The 16,723-nt window shown below is 43.9% G+C and overlaps 1 protein-coding gene across 1 annotated transcript in view; it reads right to left on the bottom strand.

The window, feature by feature from the left end:
• Window positions 1-1,463: 1,463 nt before the first annotated feature.
• adgra2 (adhesion G protein-coupled receptor A2) overlaps window positions 1,464-16,723 on the bottom strand; it is a 38,365-nt gene continuing 23,105 nt past the window's right edge. Inside the window, exons 3-19 of the mRNA XM_080042176.1 lie at window positions 10,266-10,337; window positions 9,174-9,245; window positions 8,999-9,070; window positions 8,365-8,528; window positions 7,740-7,953; window positions 7,365-7,529; window positions 7,076-7,274; window positions 6,843-6,992; window positions 6,586-6,747; window positions 6,060-6,260; window positions 5,716-5,905; window positions 5,256-5,464; window positions 5,041-5,168; window positions 4,828-4,951; window positions 4,597-4,745; window positions 3,780-3,869; window positions 1,464-3,643 (exon numbers count right to left, since the gene is read on the bottom strand). Of these exons, the coding sequence (XP_079898302.1) occupies window positions 2,230-3,643; window positions 3,780-3,869; window positions 4,597-4,745; window positions 4,828-4,951; window positions 5,041-5,168; window positions 5,256-5,464; window positions 5,716-5,905; window positions 6,060-6,260; window positions 6,586-6,747; window positions 6,843-6,992; window positions 7,076-7,274; window positions 7,365-7,529; window positions 7,740-7,953; window positions 8,365-8,528; window positions 8,999-9,070; window positions 9,174-9,245; window positions 10,266-10,337 (3,775 nt within the window). The 3' untranslated portion in view covers window positions 1,464-2,229. The remainder of the gene's footprint in view (window positions 3,644-3,779; window positions 3,870-4,596; window positions 4,746-4,827; window positions 4,952-5,040; window positions 5,169-5,255; window positions 5,465-5,715; window positions 5,906-6,059; window positions 6,261-6,585; window positions 6,748-6,842; window positions 6,993-7,075; window positions 7,275-7,364; window positions 7,530-7,739; window positions 7,954-8,364; window positions 8,529-8,998; window positions 9,071-9,173; window positions 9,246-10,265; window positions 10,338-16,723) is intronic.

The raw sequence follows: 16,723 nt of genomic DNA, 5'->3' as shown, positions 1-16,723 counted from the left end.
AGGAGTTCCCACCCATACTCCAAAAAGTGCCGCTTGATTGGCTAAAGAGTTCTGTCAGTTTTGAAGTCCGTCAGTGATTGGACAGTGGAGGAGTAGGGCGTTGAGAGGCCGAGGACCACTAGCACTGTCAGCCACCGATCAGAAGATATGACCAGGCCAACTATTAACACTGAACAGAGTCCAGTGATGCTAATTTTGCACTTAAAGGATAATATACACTATATAGACAAATTATTTTTCTCGCTTTATTTTGGGTCTAAAAATGTAAGGTTTCTAGAAAAAATATAGCCTAGTAGACTATTAGGTAAAGATAGATTTAACAAATGTCATGGACTGATATTGCAGGAAATTATATTATGATAATGATATAATTAGAAATATGCAAATCTAATATTCTTATTAGGAGGGATGTTTTGGCACATCAACACTGTCAGTCTGTGGAAGCTCAGTGTGCTTTTTCATCCAGTAGGCTAAGCAAAATTGAACTGTCATCTCAGTATCTAGAACTTGATTTGTGCACCTGTTCTTCATCATTCGGCATTCAGATGTTTAAGTGCAAATTGATATTTCTTTAATAGTTAATCATTACTGGGGCGTAAAGCTAAGAAGAACAAAACATCTTATACAACCACATTTGCGTTTGAAGGCTTGTGTAATGGCCATGCAAAGTAGAGTAGGCTACAAGCCACAGTCTGAATGTTTCAGTCTGTGGCTGGGAAATGTAACATGATTTAACATTCAGTCATAAATAATCAATAAATGTGAATTATTAAAAAATTGATTGAAAGATGATTCATTCTTCAGCAACATTGTAGAAATGTTGTCACTCATACTTACTTATTTCTTGGTAACTCAGCATGAATTAACCTGAACATGATGACAATAAAATGTATACTAAATCATAAACAAGATAACTTTGTCTCTATGAGAGGATCTATATATGTCACGGCCACATGGAATAGATGATAATTTGCATGTTTAACATCATGAATACCTCCTGCTCGGGGCTGACCCCTCAGCTCATACTGCACACAGAATCTACAATACCATGCACAGCAGACCAATGTAACAACATACAGTATGTAATTATCTGGATTTTATGAAGACTTCCTCTCGAAAGCACAATGGGGAAAAACAGAAGTAGCCTACATCATAGGCCTTTAAAGGTCCATTCCTATAAGGGCAACTTGACTTTGCAGTTGGCAGACTGGCAGTGTGACTTTCAAAAAAGCTTATGGTCTGAAAGCCATGATGTTTTTGATATGAAAAGTATTTTATGGAATGTTACTTTTTTATTATAAACAACTCGATTATGGTGAGAAGGTTTACTGTCAGCATGGCTTGGATTAGTTTGTCCGCCATCCAGAAGGGGGCAGTCATAAACATTAGAACAGAAATAGTCTTCAGCCAGAAGTGACTGTGTGAAAGAAAGCCAATCATTTCTTTCTCCTGAATTTATTCGATAAGTGTAACTCTGTCAGTGCTGATGTGGAATATATAGAAATACAAATGAAACGTTTCCATCTTATATTCAAAAGTCTCGCATAGCTTTTTCTTTTTAATTCACTCTGAGATTCTGTACAGCCACACTCATGCAATTACTCTCCTTCTGTATGTGCACACACACACACACACACACACACACACACACACACACACACACATGCATACACGCACACATGCACGCACGCACACACACACACGCACGCGCACACACACACACACACACACACACACACACACACACACACACACACACACACACACACACACAAATACTTGAAGCAAACATAAGGGGGAAAGGTTGTCCACAGATTAAATGCATATAGCTGTATTTTGGAAATGGACCATCTTGCATTCCATTGCATTGCTATAGTTGATATGCATAGAAAAAGTACAACTTAAACAGTAAAGCTTTCATTAGACATCCAAAATCAACATCACATGCTAATTTCAGAGATATTTTGTTCCTTTTTTTGTGAAATGAATAAAATAAATGAGAATCTTATGTTTGACAATTAAAAAAACTGCCTTATTATTCCTTTTACCATTTCACAGCAAACTCTTACAATGCTACAGAGGCAAAAGTACCAGTTTAGGGTCCTGGATGCCTTCATGATTTCAGATCTTAAATTATATAATTATTATAATCAAGAGACCATTAAAACATAACCCAATCATTTGAGAGTCAATTAAGGTCATGCATAGAAGTTCACATATAAGTATAGGTTACACTGTGGTTTCACTTTTCCACAAGCCACTCTTCATTCCGATGGAGCTCTGGGAATGGTCTGTGCCGCTCATGTCCTGCTCCAGCTCCAGCACTGAGTTCTTGAGGGTGCCATTTGGGGCAGCGGCCCCAGGCACAGTGGTGGTGACGCTGTTCAGTGGGTAGGAGCAGCGTTTAGTGTCTCGCTCCACGGCAGCAGCCAGTTTCAAATTGTCTCTGCTGGCACATCGTCTCTGAGCCCCGTGCATTGCTGCTCTGCTGGCCATAGAGGGCGGCAGGGGGAAGGGTTTGCGGCTGCCGCTGCTACCCCCGTCACTACCCTCTGAGGGGCTGGTTGCCATTGACTCTCCAACACGCTTCCCGTTGGTCAGCGGGCTGGCCTGGGTCTCTGAAAGGCTGTGGACAATGCTACCATTCTCACTGGCCTGTTTGTAAACTCCATGTGAAGAACTGAGGTGATCTAAACCAGGGGGTCCTAAAGCTCCCAGGCTGCCCCCACCTGCGGTCCTTAGAGCTTTGAGGCGATAGTGTCCCCTGCCCTCACCCCGATGGTGATACTGGCTGCTCCCCTGTTTAGTTCTGCTACTCACTTTCCGTCTTTGGGGATGCACTGGTGCTGCAGAGTTAATGGTGGGCAGAATATTGTTTGTTGGCTTGGTGATGTTGTCAGTACTGGTGCTGGTGTTGTTGCCCACAGGGGGACGAGAAGTGTTGTTTGGATTGTCTTGTGCTACCTGCAACAGGTTGGTGAGCTTAGCTGGCCCAGGGCCCACACTGCTAATTCCACTGGGTGTGGATGAGGACCGAGCCGATGAGGAGTGATGAGAGTCGACCGGTGGATGGCAGTTGATGAAAAGTTGTGATCCCTGCTCAGAGGTCTGCACTCCACTCCCAGTAGTGCAGGTGTGTGTGTAGGTAGACATGGGATGGGAGCGGCGATAGCCCGGGCAACATGCCAGCCATGAAGTCTGCACATCCAGTCGTCGGAAGCAGTGGTGCACCACCAGAAACACCCCTAAGACGGTGGCAGCCATCCCATAGAGACAGCTAAACAACAAGCTAGTGTGCCCTGTCAGCCACATTGCCATGGCTCCACAACACCACAGGACCACAAACAGGAAGTGGGTTGTCAACAGCACCAAGAACTGTGTCTTCAGCGAGTACTGATCCTCTGGCGCCACTACAGGGCTTATAGGTCCCACCACTGAGTCTGTGGAGAGGACGCTGGTGCTTCCTGCCAGTGCAGGCTGACTCTCAGTCACAGGAGAGGAGAGGGTGGTTCCTGTGCATTCTTTGGTCACACGGTGCCTCAGGCGAAAGACAGTGCACAGGAAATAGATCCAGGTCACCAAAAGCACTAGGCCTGCAGGGACAAAGAAAGAGCCAAGACTGGGGCGCCACACCAGCCAGCAGCTGCAAGAAGAAATCCAGAGGGGTCAGTGCAAAACAAGGACACGTCTGTGTATTGAGCATTATTCACTTCAGCACCACACAAAACAACACAAAGTAAAGCGCCAAATGGCTGAAGGATAAAAAGAGAAATACTCACTAAGGGCTGTTGTCACCGTAGTTGTTGACATTGACAGCTGCAGTGATCCCGCAAATGATAAGAGGAACTCCACCAGCTATCAAATAGAACCTTGAATAACAGAGAAGTGCACATCAAACACAAGTTCCCAGCTGCAGTTTTAGTAATAAAGAGTGGTTCTTGTTTGCACCACAGGATGCTGTATGACCTCTGGCTTTCGGCAATGTTTTTAAAGTGTTCATGACAGTTTCATTTTCATTTTTGTGTTTTTATGTCTCTCCGGCTGTCAAAAATCTGAATAGAGGGGTGTGATACTTCACTCTCTTAGTGGGCAGAGTGTTACGAAGGTCAGTAGAGGCTCCAGAAGCCTGTGATTTATTGTGGACTGATCCCATGTAGGCGACAAAGGGTTGGTGGGAGGGCCAGGGAGGTCAGCGGCACAGTGTATGACCGCAGCTTCATGATCACAGTGGCAGGGGGAGGAGAAATAGAAGGGAATATTTGGAAAGACAGTGCACCCCTTCAATCACCCAACTCAAATGTACGGCGGTCCCCTCTGCTTCAGTTATGTTGGTTTGATACATTCCTCGCCTCCCCCACTCTGAGTTTATATTGGCCTTACAGCAATACTCTTGTTATGTCCCTACAAGGTTTCCTTAAAAACAGAGGGACTTTGAATGTTGGGAATAATGACCCACTTTGATAGTGCACAGTCTGGGTGGCCATGCACAAGAACTCCCACGTTTGTATCAAACATAAACCGTATTGACAGCAAAGAACAATCTCAATGGCACATGGACGTGGGTGAAGGTGACTGTATTGTGCCTTGCTCACTGACCTGAGCATAGGTCGCTGTGTAGGTGGAGCAGGAGACTCTCCCTCTGGCTGCTGTGGCATTCTCCACACAGCCTCTTTGTAGATGACCCTGGCGCTGACTCCAATCCACAGCAGAGTCGACAGCGAGGAGTAGTGCAGGGCAATGCCCACCTGTCACATGTTACAGTCATGGTAAGACATCAAGCTTACACGCCACTATAATCAATAGAGACTGTTTGAGTTCAGAACTTACTGCTTGGCAAACCACCGGGTAGCTGGTCAAGCTTATGCCTCCTGCGTAGATGGCCGTTGTCATGGCGATGTGGAAGCAGGTATTCAGTAATGTATGCCAGCTTTTTCTTGATATGTGTATAGAACTGTTGGGGCACAGATAAACATAATGAGGATATGAAAACAAATAACAAACTGCAGCGAGAAGTCTGTCTATGCACATACAAGACAGTACCTGTGGTGTAGTATGTGTGTGATGATGATGGTGAAGAGGCAAAGGAGGAGCAGTGCAGTGCAGGCATAGACCACAGGGTGGAGCACCTTTACAGAAGAGGGTGTGGAATTGGGGAAGTCAGGTACCTCCTAGAAAGAAACCCCACCCAATGAAAGTCTCATTTAACCTTGATTATTTTGGATGAATGATAAAATCAATACTCAGGGCCAACCTACCTGCAGCACAGCATAGTTGCTAAGCACAGTGCAGCGCATGGTGGACGTGCTGCTGTCACTGTGGACCAGTTGACAGCCCTCCTGGCTCCAGCCTCCCTGTTTCTCCGGCCCCTTCGGGCTCCATTGGGCTGCCACAGCATCCGCACCAGGGGACAAGTGGCGCAGGGAAACCCAAATGTGCTCGGAGTGGTTCCACATGCTGCAGCCGTCTGTCACAGATAGTAGAGAAATGACCAATAAATGAAAGAACTGATGACTAAAAGATGTAATGGTACATTGAACTTAAATATACTTTATTTTGTTAGATACATCAGTTTGTGATTGCCATACTAGGTTCCCCAAGCCTGTCTCATGTTTTTTTCAACCCTTGCCAAATACATTATAACTCTCTGTGATCTTTATTTGTAAGTGGAATGCCTTCAAATGGTAGAGAAGATTGTCAAAAAAGTAGGTCCCTCACCTAGGCCAACAAAGATGACAGGAGTGTTGACGCTACGCCGGCGAGACTGTTCCCCGCTGTTGCTTGTGTTTCCATACAGAGGGAAAAAGCTGCCCGTTCTGAAGGCTACAAACTGCAGCTTACAGTCGGCAGGAGCATCAGGAGGAAACAGGGTAGCTGGGAGAGTCACAGAGGCCAGAGCTACTGAATTCTGGAGGAGAAAAAAAAACACACAAATAATGCAAATGTAGCATTTAAAGTTCAAATTTATCAGTAAAAATGGCTAAATGGGGATTCAAATACAATAGGCTACTGATGACACAGCATGTAGTAATAGCTGCAAGAAAATGGTGCTAATGCCTCACCTTTAGGGGGAAATGGTTTAAGGAGGTGTTATGGGAGCCGGTGCTGCAGCGGAAACGAATCTGCTGCCCATGAGCGGACTCTGCAGTTTCCATTCCTAGGTTGCCTGTTGGTATGTCACGCCGCTGATACGCAGTGCACGTTATGCCGGTGAAGTGGGCCGGGCGAATAAAGTGGGCCTCCATCACAATGTTCCTAGACACCTATACATATCACAGAAAAGAAAATGGTAAAGACTGATTCCATTTATTGTCATTTCTTCATAGTGTCCAAGGTGGTATGTTATGGACATCCCATTGTTTTGTTGTGCTACACAGGCAAACTGATTGTGAAAATCTAACACAAAATATGCACCTTTACATGCACTTTTACATCGTAGCTGCAAATGAACACAGGACTGCCAAATGTCATAAACAGCTATTACTTGTATTTCCTGTAATAAAGATGAGCTCTATAATATATTCAGTGGGATTCTATAGAAACTCTTCTCACTTATGATGATATAAACTGAGTTTTAAAATTCCTTACCATGGAGAAGTCTTGAGCATGACTGTGTAGCTGAGGCCAGGCCAGTGTCTCTAGAGAGTGGACTATTGAGCTGCAGGCTCTCTTCTCCTTCTGGGCAAGAGCGAGGATCTGATCGTCCACCTGCATCACATTACTGCCCATCTCGACCAGCACTTCGGACAACTGCAACAAACGCATGCAGAACATTTGACAGTGAAATGATATGCACACAAACCTGTGTATTGGCATTTTAAAATATGCAATTCAATCCCTCTCACCTCTCGCAGTGGTCTGACATATTCCAAAAACTTCTCCATCATTTGCGCCACATACAACACATCCACGGAGTCCGTGAAGCCTGCAGCCTCCAAGGTGTATGTGCGCACCTGATGTGCCAAAGTGACGGCGTTAGTTGCATTGATGGGCCTCTGTAAAGCAGGAGAGAAAAAAATAGATGTGATGTCATGAAACTAAATCTACAAACCTACTGAACAGGAACCATGTGCCGTACCAGGATGAAGGTATGCAGGACGCGGGTGATGCCATTGGTGTAGTGACAGTCTGAATAGTCGCCCTCCTGCCACTTTCCAGTCCGGTCACAGTATCGAGAGGCTTTCTTCTGCTCGATGCCGCCCTCCACAGACAGGGAAGGGTAACGCAGCTGTAGGCAGTACTGATGTGAGGTAATGCCTGCCAGAGTCCTGGGCCACCTGGAGGATTCAAAACAGAACAGACTGAGAACACTGGAATCTTTACGTACTGTATTGTAAAAAAAAAATATGAAAATCACTGCAACTAACCTGAACTCCCCACGGTTGTTGACAACTTTATCCTCTGGACAGAAGGAGGCACTGTTCTCAAGCACCACTATTTCAACACTGCGAGAGGTATTGCCCCGCCCTGTGGAAACCACACACTCCCACTCTCCCCTGGCCTCCACATGTACGTTGAATAGAATAAGCTCACTGGATAAAAAAGGGTAGAGACAATTCATTATAATTTATAACACATTAACCACCACATGGACTTCAACGTGTGTCTCAGCTACTTAAATATGAGTTCATCCATTCACTTTGAAATCTGTATTTGCACAACAATAAAAGGTTATAAACACTACAATATTAGCATCTTCAGAGGACAGGTCAGAATGCCTGAGTCACATATAGTCTGTGTACCTGGTGATGAAGGTGCAGTCGTGCAGCACACTGTTCTCCAGCTGGACCCCCGTCTCTGGGTCAGAGGTCACCAGCTGACCATTGTGACGCCAGTGTACAGTGGTGATCTTGTCCACCAAGGCAGCAGTGCAATGGAAGGGCAGCCGGTCGCCTTTGAAGACCACCTGACGCTGGGACGGCAGCAGGGACAGGGTGTGAAGCTCCAGAGGACCGTCTGAGAGACATGGCGGGTGGGAAAAGACACAGATGGGACCGTTAGCGTTACACATTACTCTGAATTATTTCTACCGCTGTCTCATTACTTTAACCTCAGCTAAATGTTTCCACGGGAGCTATTATGAGTGTGCTGTTCTGGAGCAGATTGGATGCAGGCAACAGCCATTCAGTAAAATGCAACCCACAGGATAAGCTGTCACACAACTCGCTGATACTTTCAAGAAAATATCCCCCCGCTGAGCTGCCAGCCCATCTTTCACCCCTTTCTGGTCAAACTAATTCTTAGTAATACTGGGATGATCTCGAGCGCCATTATGTGTGCTTGTGTGCGCTGCCATTGTCATTCACACAAGCCAATGTTCTCGGTGAACCGCCTCATTCATATGCCTCATTCTAGCCAGGCTCTTACCACAGCTCAGCTGGCTTTCCCTCAGTCCTCGCAGGGGCTTTCCCCTCAGGGTCCTTGGGTAGGCACACAGGGTTTCGTCCCCCAAACGGGCCGAACTGCTGCGAAAGAAATCCGGCACCCAACGCAGCCCGCAGTCACATGAAAGGTAGTTTGAGTTGAAGTTCCTGAAGAGAGAAGTGACATTTATTATGGTAGATTCACTTTTATTTTTCCCTTATCTGGCTCATATACTGTGTAGTGTGAGTTCTAGTTGCTTATTATAGCAACAACACTACACTGCACGTTAAATACTTCTTGGATATTTGTGTCAGTGTCACCAAATGTATTACAGCCACCACAACAATATATCTGTTACATATTACAGAATAATCTTTTTCACATTGTTTCATGCAAAATCTGGAAAAAAATCCAAGAAAAAAAAATAATAATCTGGACAGATTTATCTTCTGATTCATGGCCAAAGTTCAGATATGTTTTTCATCTAAAGTCATTGTAAAACACAGTGATTGAGGTAAAATACAAGTAAGCGGAAAATAAATGTAATCCTTAAATAGAATATTAATTGTTTTATTCAGATATGAACCGTTATGCTGTGTAAGTGAAATAATTGGAGTGGACAGTGTGTGATACCCACACTAGCTTGAGGGACAGCAGCTCCTTGAAAACTCCTGGATCCATGGTCGATATGATGTTGCCAGAGAGGTTCCTATAGCGACACACAAGTTGGACAGGAACAGGTTAACCTGAAAGCCTCCCCATCAAGTGGAATTTGCAATACTTCTAATGGATTCAATTTATCTGTCTCTTACAGTTTGGTGAGATTGGTCAACCCCTGGAACATGTCTGCAGTCAGGCAGCCAATGCGGTTGTCGGAGAGGTCGCTGGAAGTGTGAAAAGACATTGGAATGTGTTTTAATCAAGAATACTCGTCTCAGTCACAGATAGTGATATCTTGATTCCGTAAATACCCATGTTGTTTTTTGTGATCAGTTCCATCATAAGGTACAGCTGTGAGGGACTCATTTATGATAAAGCATTCAGTGTAGTAATAAAAGGTTTTTCTTTGGTTCTTGTTTTTCCACACCAGCGTAAAAGTTAGAAGAAAGGCTGAAAGTTAAACATCGAAATAAGAATGCTCACAAACACTTTCCCTTATCTCTAATCCATTGGACCCCCAGTGCTCAGTCTATCACCAATGGGGTAAAAGCAGGGCCCCTGTTCTGCCGTCCACCTCTGGAGTGTGATGTATAGCCACAGCCAGAGAGGGATCTGCTCTGTTGCACCTCTGACACTACCCAGCAGAGAGCTGTCCAGAGCATTTGTTTATCTCCCCCTGTTTGTTTTGAGAAGCCCCAGACCTTGCAGGGAAAACACAAGTAGGGGGAGGGAGGTAGGGAGGGAGGGGGAGTCACGTGGAGCAGCCACAGACGACCAGCTCCGAGCCACGCCGCAACCAAACCTCGGTGTCCGAAAAACACAATGAGCGAGCAGCGAAAAGCCGACCTGTCACATCCAATGACGCGTGAGGTGCCTCTGCGTGGACCTGAGGTTTCCACGGTGGCTGTATGGGCGAGGCACCAGAGATGAATTTGCAGAAACACCAGGAGCCCAGTAAAACACAAAATGACATCTGCCGTGAGTTGCCAAAACAGAATCCACTTAAGATAAATGTGAGGAAGGGGAGATGTGGGCCAGTCTCTTTCCACAACTGAAGATAATTTGTCAAACCGTGCTGCTCAAATCATTAAAAAAAACTACCCAGATTCTACCCATTTTGGATTTTACCAAACTATAGAGTCCGTAGAAGTCCAAATTTCCATGCCTGAGTTTATGACTTCTGTTAGTATATTTACTGCTCTGTACCCAAGTGGAATGTGAATGATGTTAATATGTATACTCACAGTTTCCGAAGCTCAGACAGGCCCTGGAAGGCCCCAGGCATGATGGTGCTGATTAGATTGTGCTTGAGGTCCCTGGGAAGAGAGAGAAAAAATATAAGGTGATGTCTTGTCTGAATGAATAGTTCTACATGTGGGAAATATTGGTTGCTTCTTCTTGCCGAGAGTAGGATGAACATATCAATAGGGATGGGACGATCCACTTTTTTTAGTTCCGATCCGATTCCGATACCTGGGGTTTGGATATCGGCCGATACCGATACTGACCGATACGATATCATAATTGTTATACATTTTTTCGTTGGTGGTGATGTTATGTATTAGGCTAGGAAGGCTTAAGCAATTCTAATTTAAAAGAGCAATAAATATACACAAATGCATATAGGTTTATCTTAAAGGCAGAAATCCTTCTCAATGATCACTTCTGCCCCACTAGAATATGTGGTGGTCTGTTTGTCTAAACAGTCTTTCTCTCTCTGGCTGTATTTTACATAGTAGAATTTGTCACAAGCCTCTCCACTTCCTTGACTTGGATTAGCTTTGGTTAGCTCACTGGCTAACAAACTGATATGTACTGTATGTCAAATTATAAAGTGATGTCCTCTCTCCCTCCACCGAACGTCGGCGCATGTTCGCTCTTACATAGCAAAAAAAAAAAAAAAAAAAAAAAAAAAAAAATCGGATTTTAATATCGGAGCTGTCAGTCCGATATCCGATACGCAGATTTCGGCCATATCGGACCCGATACCGATACTGGATCGGATCGGCCCCATCCCTACATATCAATACATCTCTAAAATATGGATTGTAAACCTGTTGTAGCTGAGGCCAAAAGCTGACCTTAACACAAAGTCTGGGAAGAGGGGGGAATCTGATGTTCAAAGCTAACAAAAACCCAGTTAATTTACCAGCACCACTAAATTTAACAGATTAACATATTCGGTAGTTTTTAATCCCTACAAAAAACTGAAGTGTGAAGATAGCTGAGGTTTTATGGTGTTATTGTAAGACTATTTTTTGGCTGGGAGCAGCTGTCAGACAACTATAGTGGAGACCCCAATAAATAACTGCTCACAGCCAAGCAATAGTATGTTGTATAATCCCCTGTAAAATAGTGAATCATTGTTTTTACACTTGGTTGTTGTTTTATGAAACAAACGAGATATAAAGTGTCCAATGCTGAACTTTAGAGGTGCTGGAAATATTTTGTAACCTTTAGAAAGAGCCAGGCTGGCTGTTCCCCCCTGTTTTAAGTATTTATGCTAAGCAAAGCTTCCAGCTGCTGGCTGCACTTCACACTTATTGGACCTACATTATGAGCAAGAAAGCAAATAAGCGTATTTCCCAAAATGTTGCACCATTCCTTCTTAAAGTTTCAAATGAAGGGGAGTTGAAACACATTTCCTAAACCTGGCTCCTCCAGGGGACACAGCGGGGTATTTCTGCACACAAATAGGAAATCTTATCCCATCAGCCACCTGGGCTTGAGGCTAGCAACATGCAGATATTTGACCAAATAAAATATTAGTGCAATCTAAAACTGCTAGCAAGCGGTTGTGTAATTTTTCTGCTTGTTCAAAAATGTCTCTGCAAAACCATAAATATAAATTCCTCTAACTGCCTTTGAAGATCTAATGTCATACTATATGCTGCACGTTCCTCCACCCTCTTCCCATCCTGCGTCCATTGTGTTTTAACTGTTCGGCCAGATGCCCCTCTTCATCAGCTAACCTGCATTAGAAGTTTTTTTTTATTGGCCAGGAGGGAATCGTGGGGTTAAAGGAGACGGATGGCTATTGGCAGGACAAGGCCAAAACTGGGTTGGAATGTGATCCATGTATACTACATCAGGACAAATGCCTGCTCCCATCGGACTGGCCACAGAGGAGGATTTCCTTACAGGAGCTCAAAAGCATCAACGCCATCACCGCTGCATTTTTGTCTAGTTCACTTCAACCCAAGATGCCACTGTGGTAGACAAGACCAGGGGACATTCAGTACTGTTTCCACAGAGATTATCTGTCATTGCTGTTCTGGACCGCGGTGCCTCACACCATGTACAACCTCAGGCATCTCGTAACCATTGTCTTGTCCGCTTTCCAAAAGATGAGATATTTAGATCAAATCAGGGCAGGAAAATTGTTCCAAAAAATGGCTTCATGTCAACAAAAAAAAGTAAAGAAATGGACCTTGCGGTATGGCTGGGATAGAGACAGTGATCAGGGGTTCTACTGTTGGTCTAACTTCTTGCTAAACCATCGCTCATATCGGGATTATAGATGGTAGACAGGTTTTAATGATGGAGCAAAAGCTATCTGGCCTCAGACCAAAAGGCTGAGGTCTGTTGTGTTTGTCTCCAAGCAGACAGTTAGACAGCTCAGCCCAGCTCTTTGAGTGTGTGCCAGCTTGTGAGACAGAACACTTTGCAACAACTTTGCAGCTTTTGTCCACCTCTGTGATTCTGCTTAATAATATGTATACAATTTTTTTGATTGATGCTATATACATTTCACCAATCAAATCAAAGAAACAAGAATACTCTCCAGTATGTGTGTCTGTGTGTGTTCGTGTGTGTGTGTTTGTGGGGGGCGGGGGGGTCAACCTTTGTGTGCCTATGTGTCCTGCTCTGAATGTACATGTGTTTCAATGTGTCAGTAGCTGTATTGGATTTGTTGACCACAGGGTGGGGGGGAGAACAATACTGCTGTTTCCAGTCTGTGTGTCCCGGGTCTCATTAGTGGGGCGATGAAAGGCGAGGCACTGCCCACTATTTCCTCTCTCTCTGATGAACGTCTCTCCCTCCCTGTCCGTCTTTTTTTACACTCATACACGAACATGCATTTTCTCTGTAACACTGAACTCCTAAGTAATCTTACTTTTACACCTCGTGTTTTTCAAAAGTTTCTGAAAAATAAATATTTAAATTCTTGCATTAGGCTGGATTTTCTTGTCATTTCTGATTTATCGGTACTATGCACTAAAACACTGTCCTATATTTATTCTACTCTATACTAACATGATAATGAGAGAGATGAAAATCATACTTACAATATTATTCTAAACTATATGAAGTAGGTTGGTCCTTATTAACAACAAGAGGAGAATTTAGTACTTTTCATTTGTTTTTACGCATCTAATACTGAAACCTAATATATAGTATTGTTAGAATGTCATACACCACTGTACATCTCCAATGTGTGTGTAATAGAGAACAACTTTATAAAACCTACAAAAACTAAATTTAGACTTTCATCTTCTAGTGCTTCTCTTTTATATGTTTTCCATTCGTAGAGAGGAGCCAACCAAGTTCTCCTTCTGGATTCAAAAGTAAGACCACTTATTTTACACCTCAGTGTGTTTACAGGTCTTGGCAAGTGGCCTGCTACTCACTGTGTTAAAAAAGTTGAATAGTCTTTGTGGCTCCAGAAGGAAATTTAGAATTTGAAAATGAAAATAAATTGAAAAAAATGTATAGACGTTAGAAAGAGGTTAGGTTTCCAGAGACCTGTATATTGTCGGCTTGTCATGTATCCTTGAGGATAGCAGACATGTTTTGACAAGGAAGAAGAATGTGTGGAAAAAAAGTGCCTGCTGCATCACTTATTTCACTGTCCATCATAAGTCTGGCAATGTTATAGGAGTGCAATGCTAAATCGGTGGAGGACCACCATGGTGCCCCATTTCAAAACCTTTAATAATAGAATTATTCAGAGATTTATGTGATGTATTTTGTGTAGATATGTCTTCTCTCTGTACATGTTCACCTTACAGGGCCCAGTTCTCTTTTTCAAAATAGATCTCTCATTCAATTCAGTTACCTTCATTTTTCAGCACATTTGTAAAAGACATAATATACAATACAGACAAGAAATATGATCAATATAAAAATGTAACAATCACATCTTGCATCAATGAGTGCATGGTTACTTGATGCAAGAATAACTGTTGATGTGTGTCGTACATAAACAAAAAGAACATACAGAAATAAATGTACATGCGCCAGCATACACCAAGACATTAGTTTTGCTATTCTTAGAAGAAGTTGCATTGGGTTACAATATTTGTTTTGAGACTTAGGCTAACCTAAAGCATACAAGCAAGACCGTAACTAGGCCAAAGAGATCTTATGCCAATGAAACAGACACTGAAACTGATATTGTATATTTTATGAGCACCTCAAGCTTTTTAAATGAAAAGTTTTAGTGTGTGTGAAAACCAGACAGCAACTAGCAATACAAACACAAGTCTCACACATGAAACATCTGCATTTCCTACAGCCTGCCCCTTTTACACCAGGCAGGAGAGGGTACTGTGTGTGTTTTGGCCTGAGGAGAATCAGCAGTCCACTACTTCTGTTACACTCTCTTATCACCAAGCTGGGGAATGTGGAGGATCTCACCACACAGTCAACAGGACAGTAGCCAAGCACTTAGCCCTGCTGTTGCCCAAATGTCAGCTCTATTTCATCACCATAATCCGGAACAAATCTCTGCTGCAGCTCCTCGCCACTCGCCCGCACTCTCAGACTTATATCCAACTTTATTTCAAACCTACGCAACAGTATAAACTGCAGCCCAAGCGGGTCTCATTCTCAGGCGATGACTTGTCTCTGTGCCCTCTGGAGTAGACAGCGCCCTCCCTGACAACAGCTTCACAGCTCAGTGGCCTTGGCACCGATGACAACAGCTGTCTCCAAGCAAGAGGATCATAGCGGGGACAAGTAATACTTCAAAAACATGCTTGCTAGGCGTAAAAATCTTAGCGTTCCAAAGGTTCAAAGTAGCAAATTGTAACCTATTGCTTTTTTCAGTAGCAGCATGTATCAAAAAGCTCCATGACCGGCAGCGTCACATTATTGTTATGACTATGGTCTTCCTATTTGAGTCCTGCCTTGTAACCTCGGGAGTGCAATGCTGTATCCCCTATGCCACATGCAGCCCGTGTGATGGGGTTGTGACAGACGTAAGCCCACTCCCGGCCCAGAAGGGGCCATTGTCTGCTTCCGCATGGGCCTAACACCAGCGGCTGCCATTCAAAATCTCTTTTTTCTCCTCCTGATCAATGGGGTTGCTCCTCTGCCATTCTGAAGAGTCATTTCTCTGTGGGTACATTGGGATGAGCACCTGGGCCCCATGCAGACTGGAGAGGAGCGATGTACTTGTAGGGCAGCGAGAGGCTAATAATGAAGACATGGTTCTGTAAAGCGCTCCAGACGTGGAGTGCTCCATTATCAAGAGCACAGTGGCAGGGACTGGAGTGCTCCAGTGACATTGTTTAGGCCCTGGCCCCGGAGGGAGATGGGAAAATGACTGAAGCCAGGGAATGGCAACTCATTATCGCCAGACTGGAATCAAGAATTTCCTGTTCCTGGAATTTCTTAATGGAAAGATATGGCTTTACAGGGCCAATTTATACACTTTAATTGTAGTTATCTCTAAATGCGAAGCCATCTAAGCTACCGCCTGAAGACAAGCAAATACATGTGCCCAGGGATGGATGAAAGGCATGTTGGAAAAAGGAACGCAATGGGGGATAACTGGCACCTTGGTTCCTGACAGAGGTCAGTGGAGACCATTTTTCTGCCGCGTGTCATTTCCTGTCTGGTTGGCGTCTCTAGAGGAGGCCCGCGCTCGTTTATTTTTACAGTTTCCCTTTTCTCATTTTTTTTACTAGCTAGCTTTCCCCTGTAGGGAGGGGCAGGTGGGTAAGTGGATCCAGTGCTGAGCAAAATCGTTCCTGTGTATGGCCCCGCAGACCCCACCTCCCTACTCCTCAACACACTTGCTCACAATGGGGGCTCTGTAACACAGGCCCCAAACGTACTCCGGCCTTCCCCCCAAAACAGGAAACCGGGATCTGCAGAGCTCTTGTTTTTCTACTAATTTCCTGCTTTGCTGCCCCTTCCCATGATTATTTTCTTCTTTTTTTTCTCTGGTTCCTCTCACATTGGATACACCTAATCAACTTTTTGTCTGTGTTCATCTGGAAACCAATTGTTTTGAGGCAGCCATGAAGCTGAAGAAGCAAAGATAGTCTATGTTCCTAAATCTGCAGTCGTTTAGATCTATCACTTGACACATAGTATTATGTGATATTTCTTTATATATATATTTCCTTTCAAATGTGGACAATCACAACCTGATCATCCACTGTAATTACTTTGCGATGGTTAGAGCCCACTGCTCTGTTCGTGACTGACAGTAACATAAACTGTGGATAAAACTGCACAGCCGTTGACAGGATGTACAGAAATAGCAATATACACTTTTATTTGCAGTGTAAGACTTCCTACGTTGATTATATGTTCCTATAGTTAACTGCAATAGGAGCAGGAGATTATTTTGCCAAGGAAAACTCTGACTGTTATTGACTTCAGTTTTGGCTTTTGGAGCAGTTGAGAGAAGGGGGCGATGTCCGTTTTGGCACATCTGTTTTAATGTATCATCCGATTAATGATAAAA

Source organism: Ammodytes marinus (assembly GCF_949987685.1).
Source record: "Ammodytes marinus genome assembly, chromosome: 2".
Lineage (NCBI taxonomy): Eukaryota > Metazoa > Chordata > Actinopteri > Uranoscopiformes > Ammodytidae > Ammodytes > Ammodytes marinus.
Note: the sequence above shows the minus strand (reverse complement) of the source record. Positions and strands in the feature narration are given on the sequence as shown.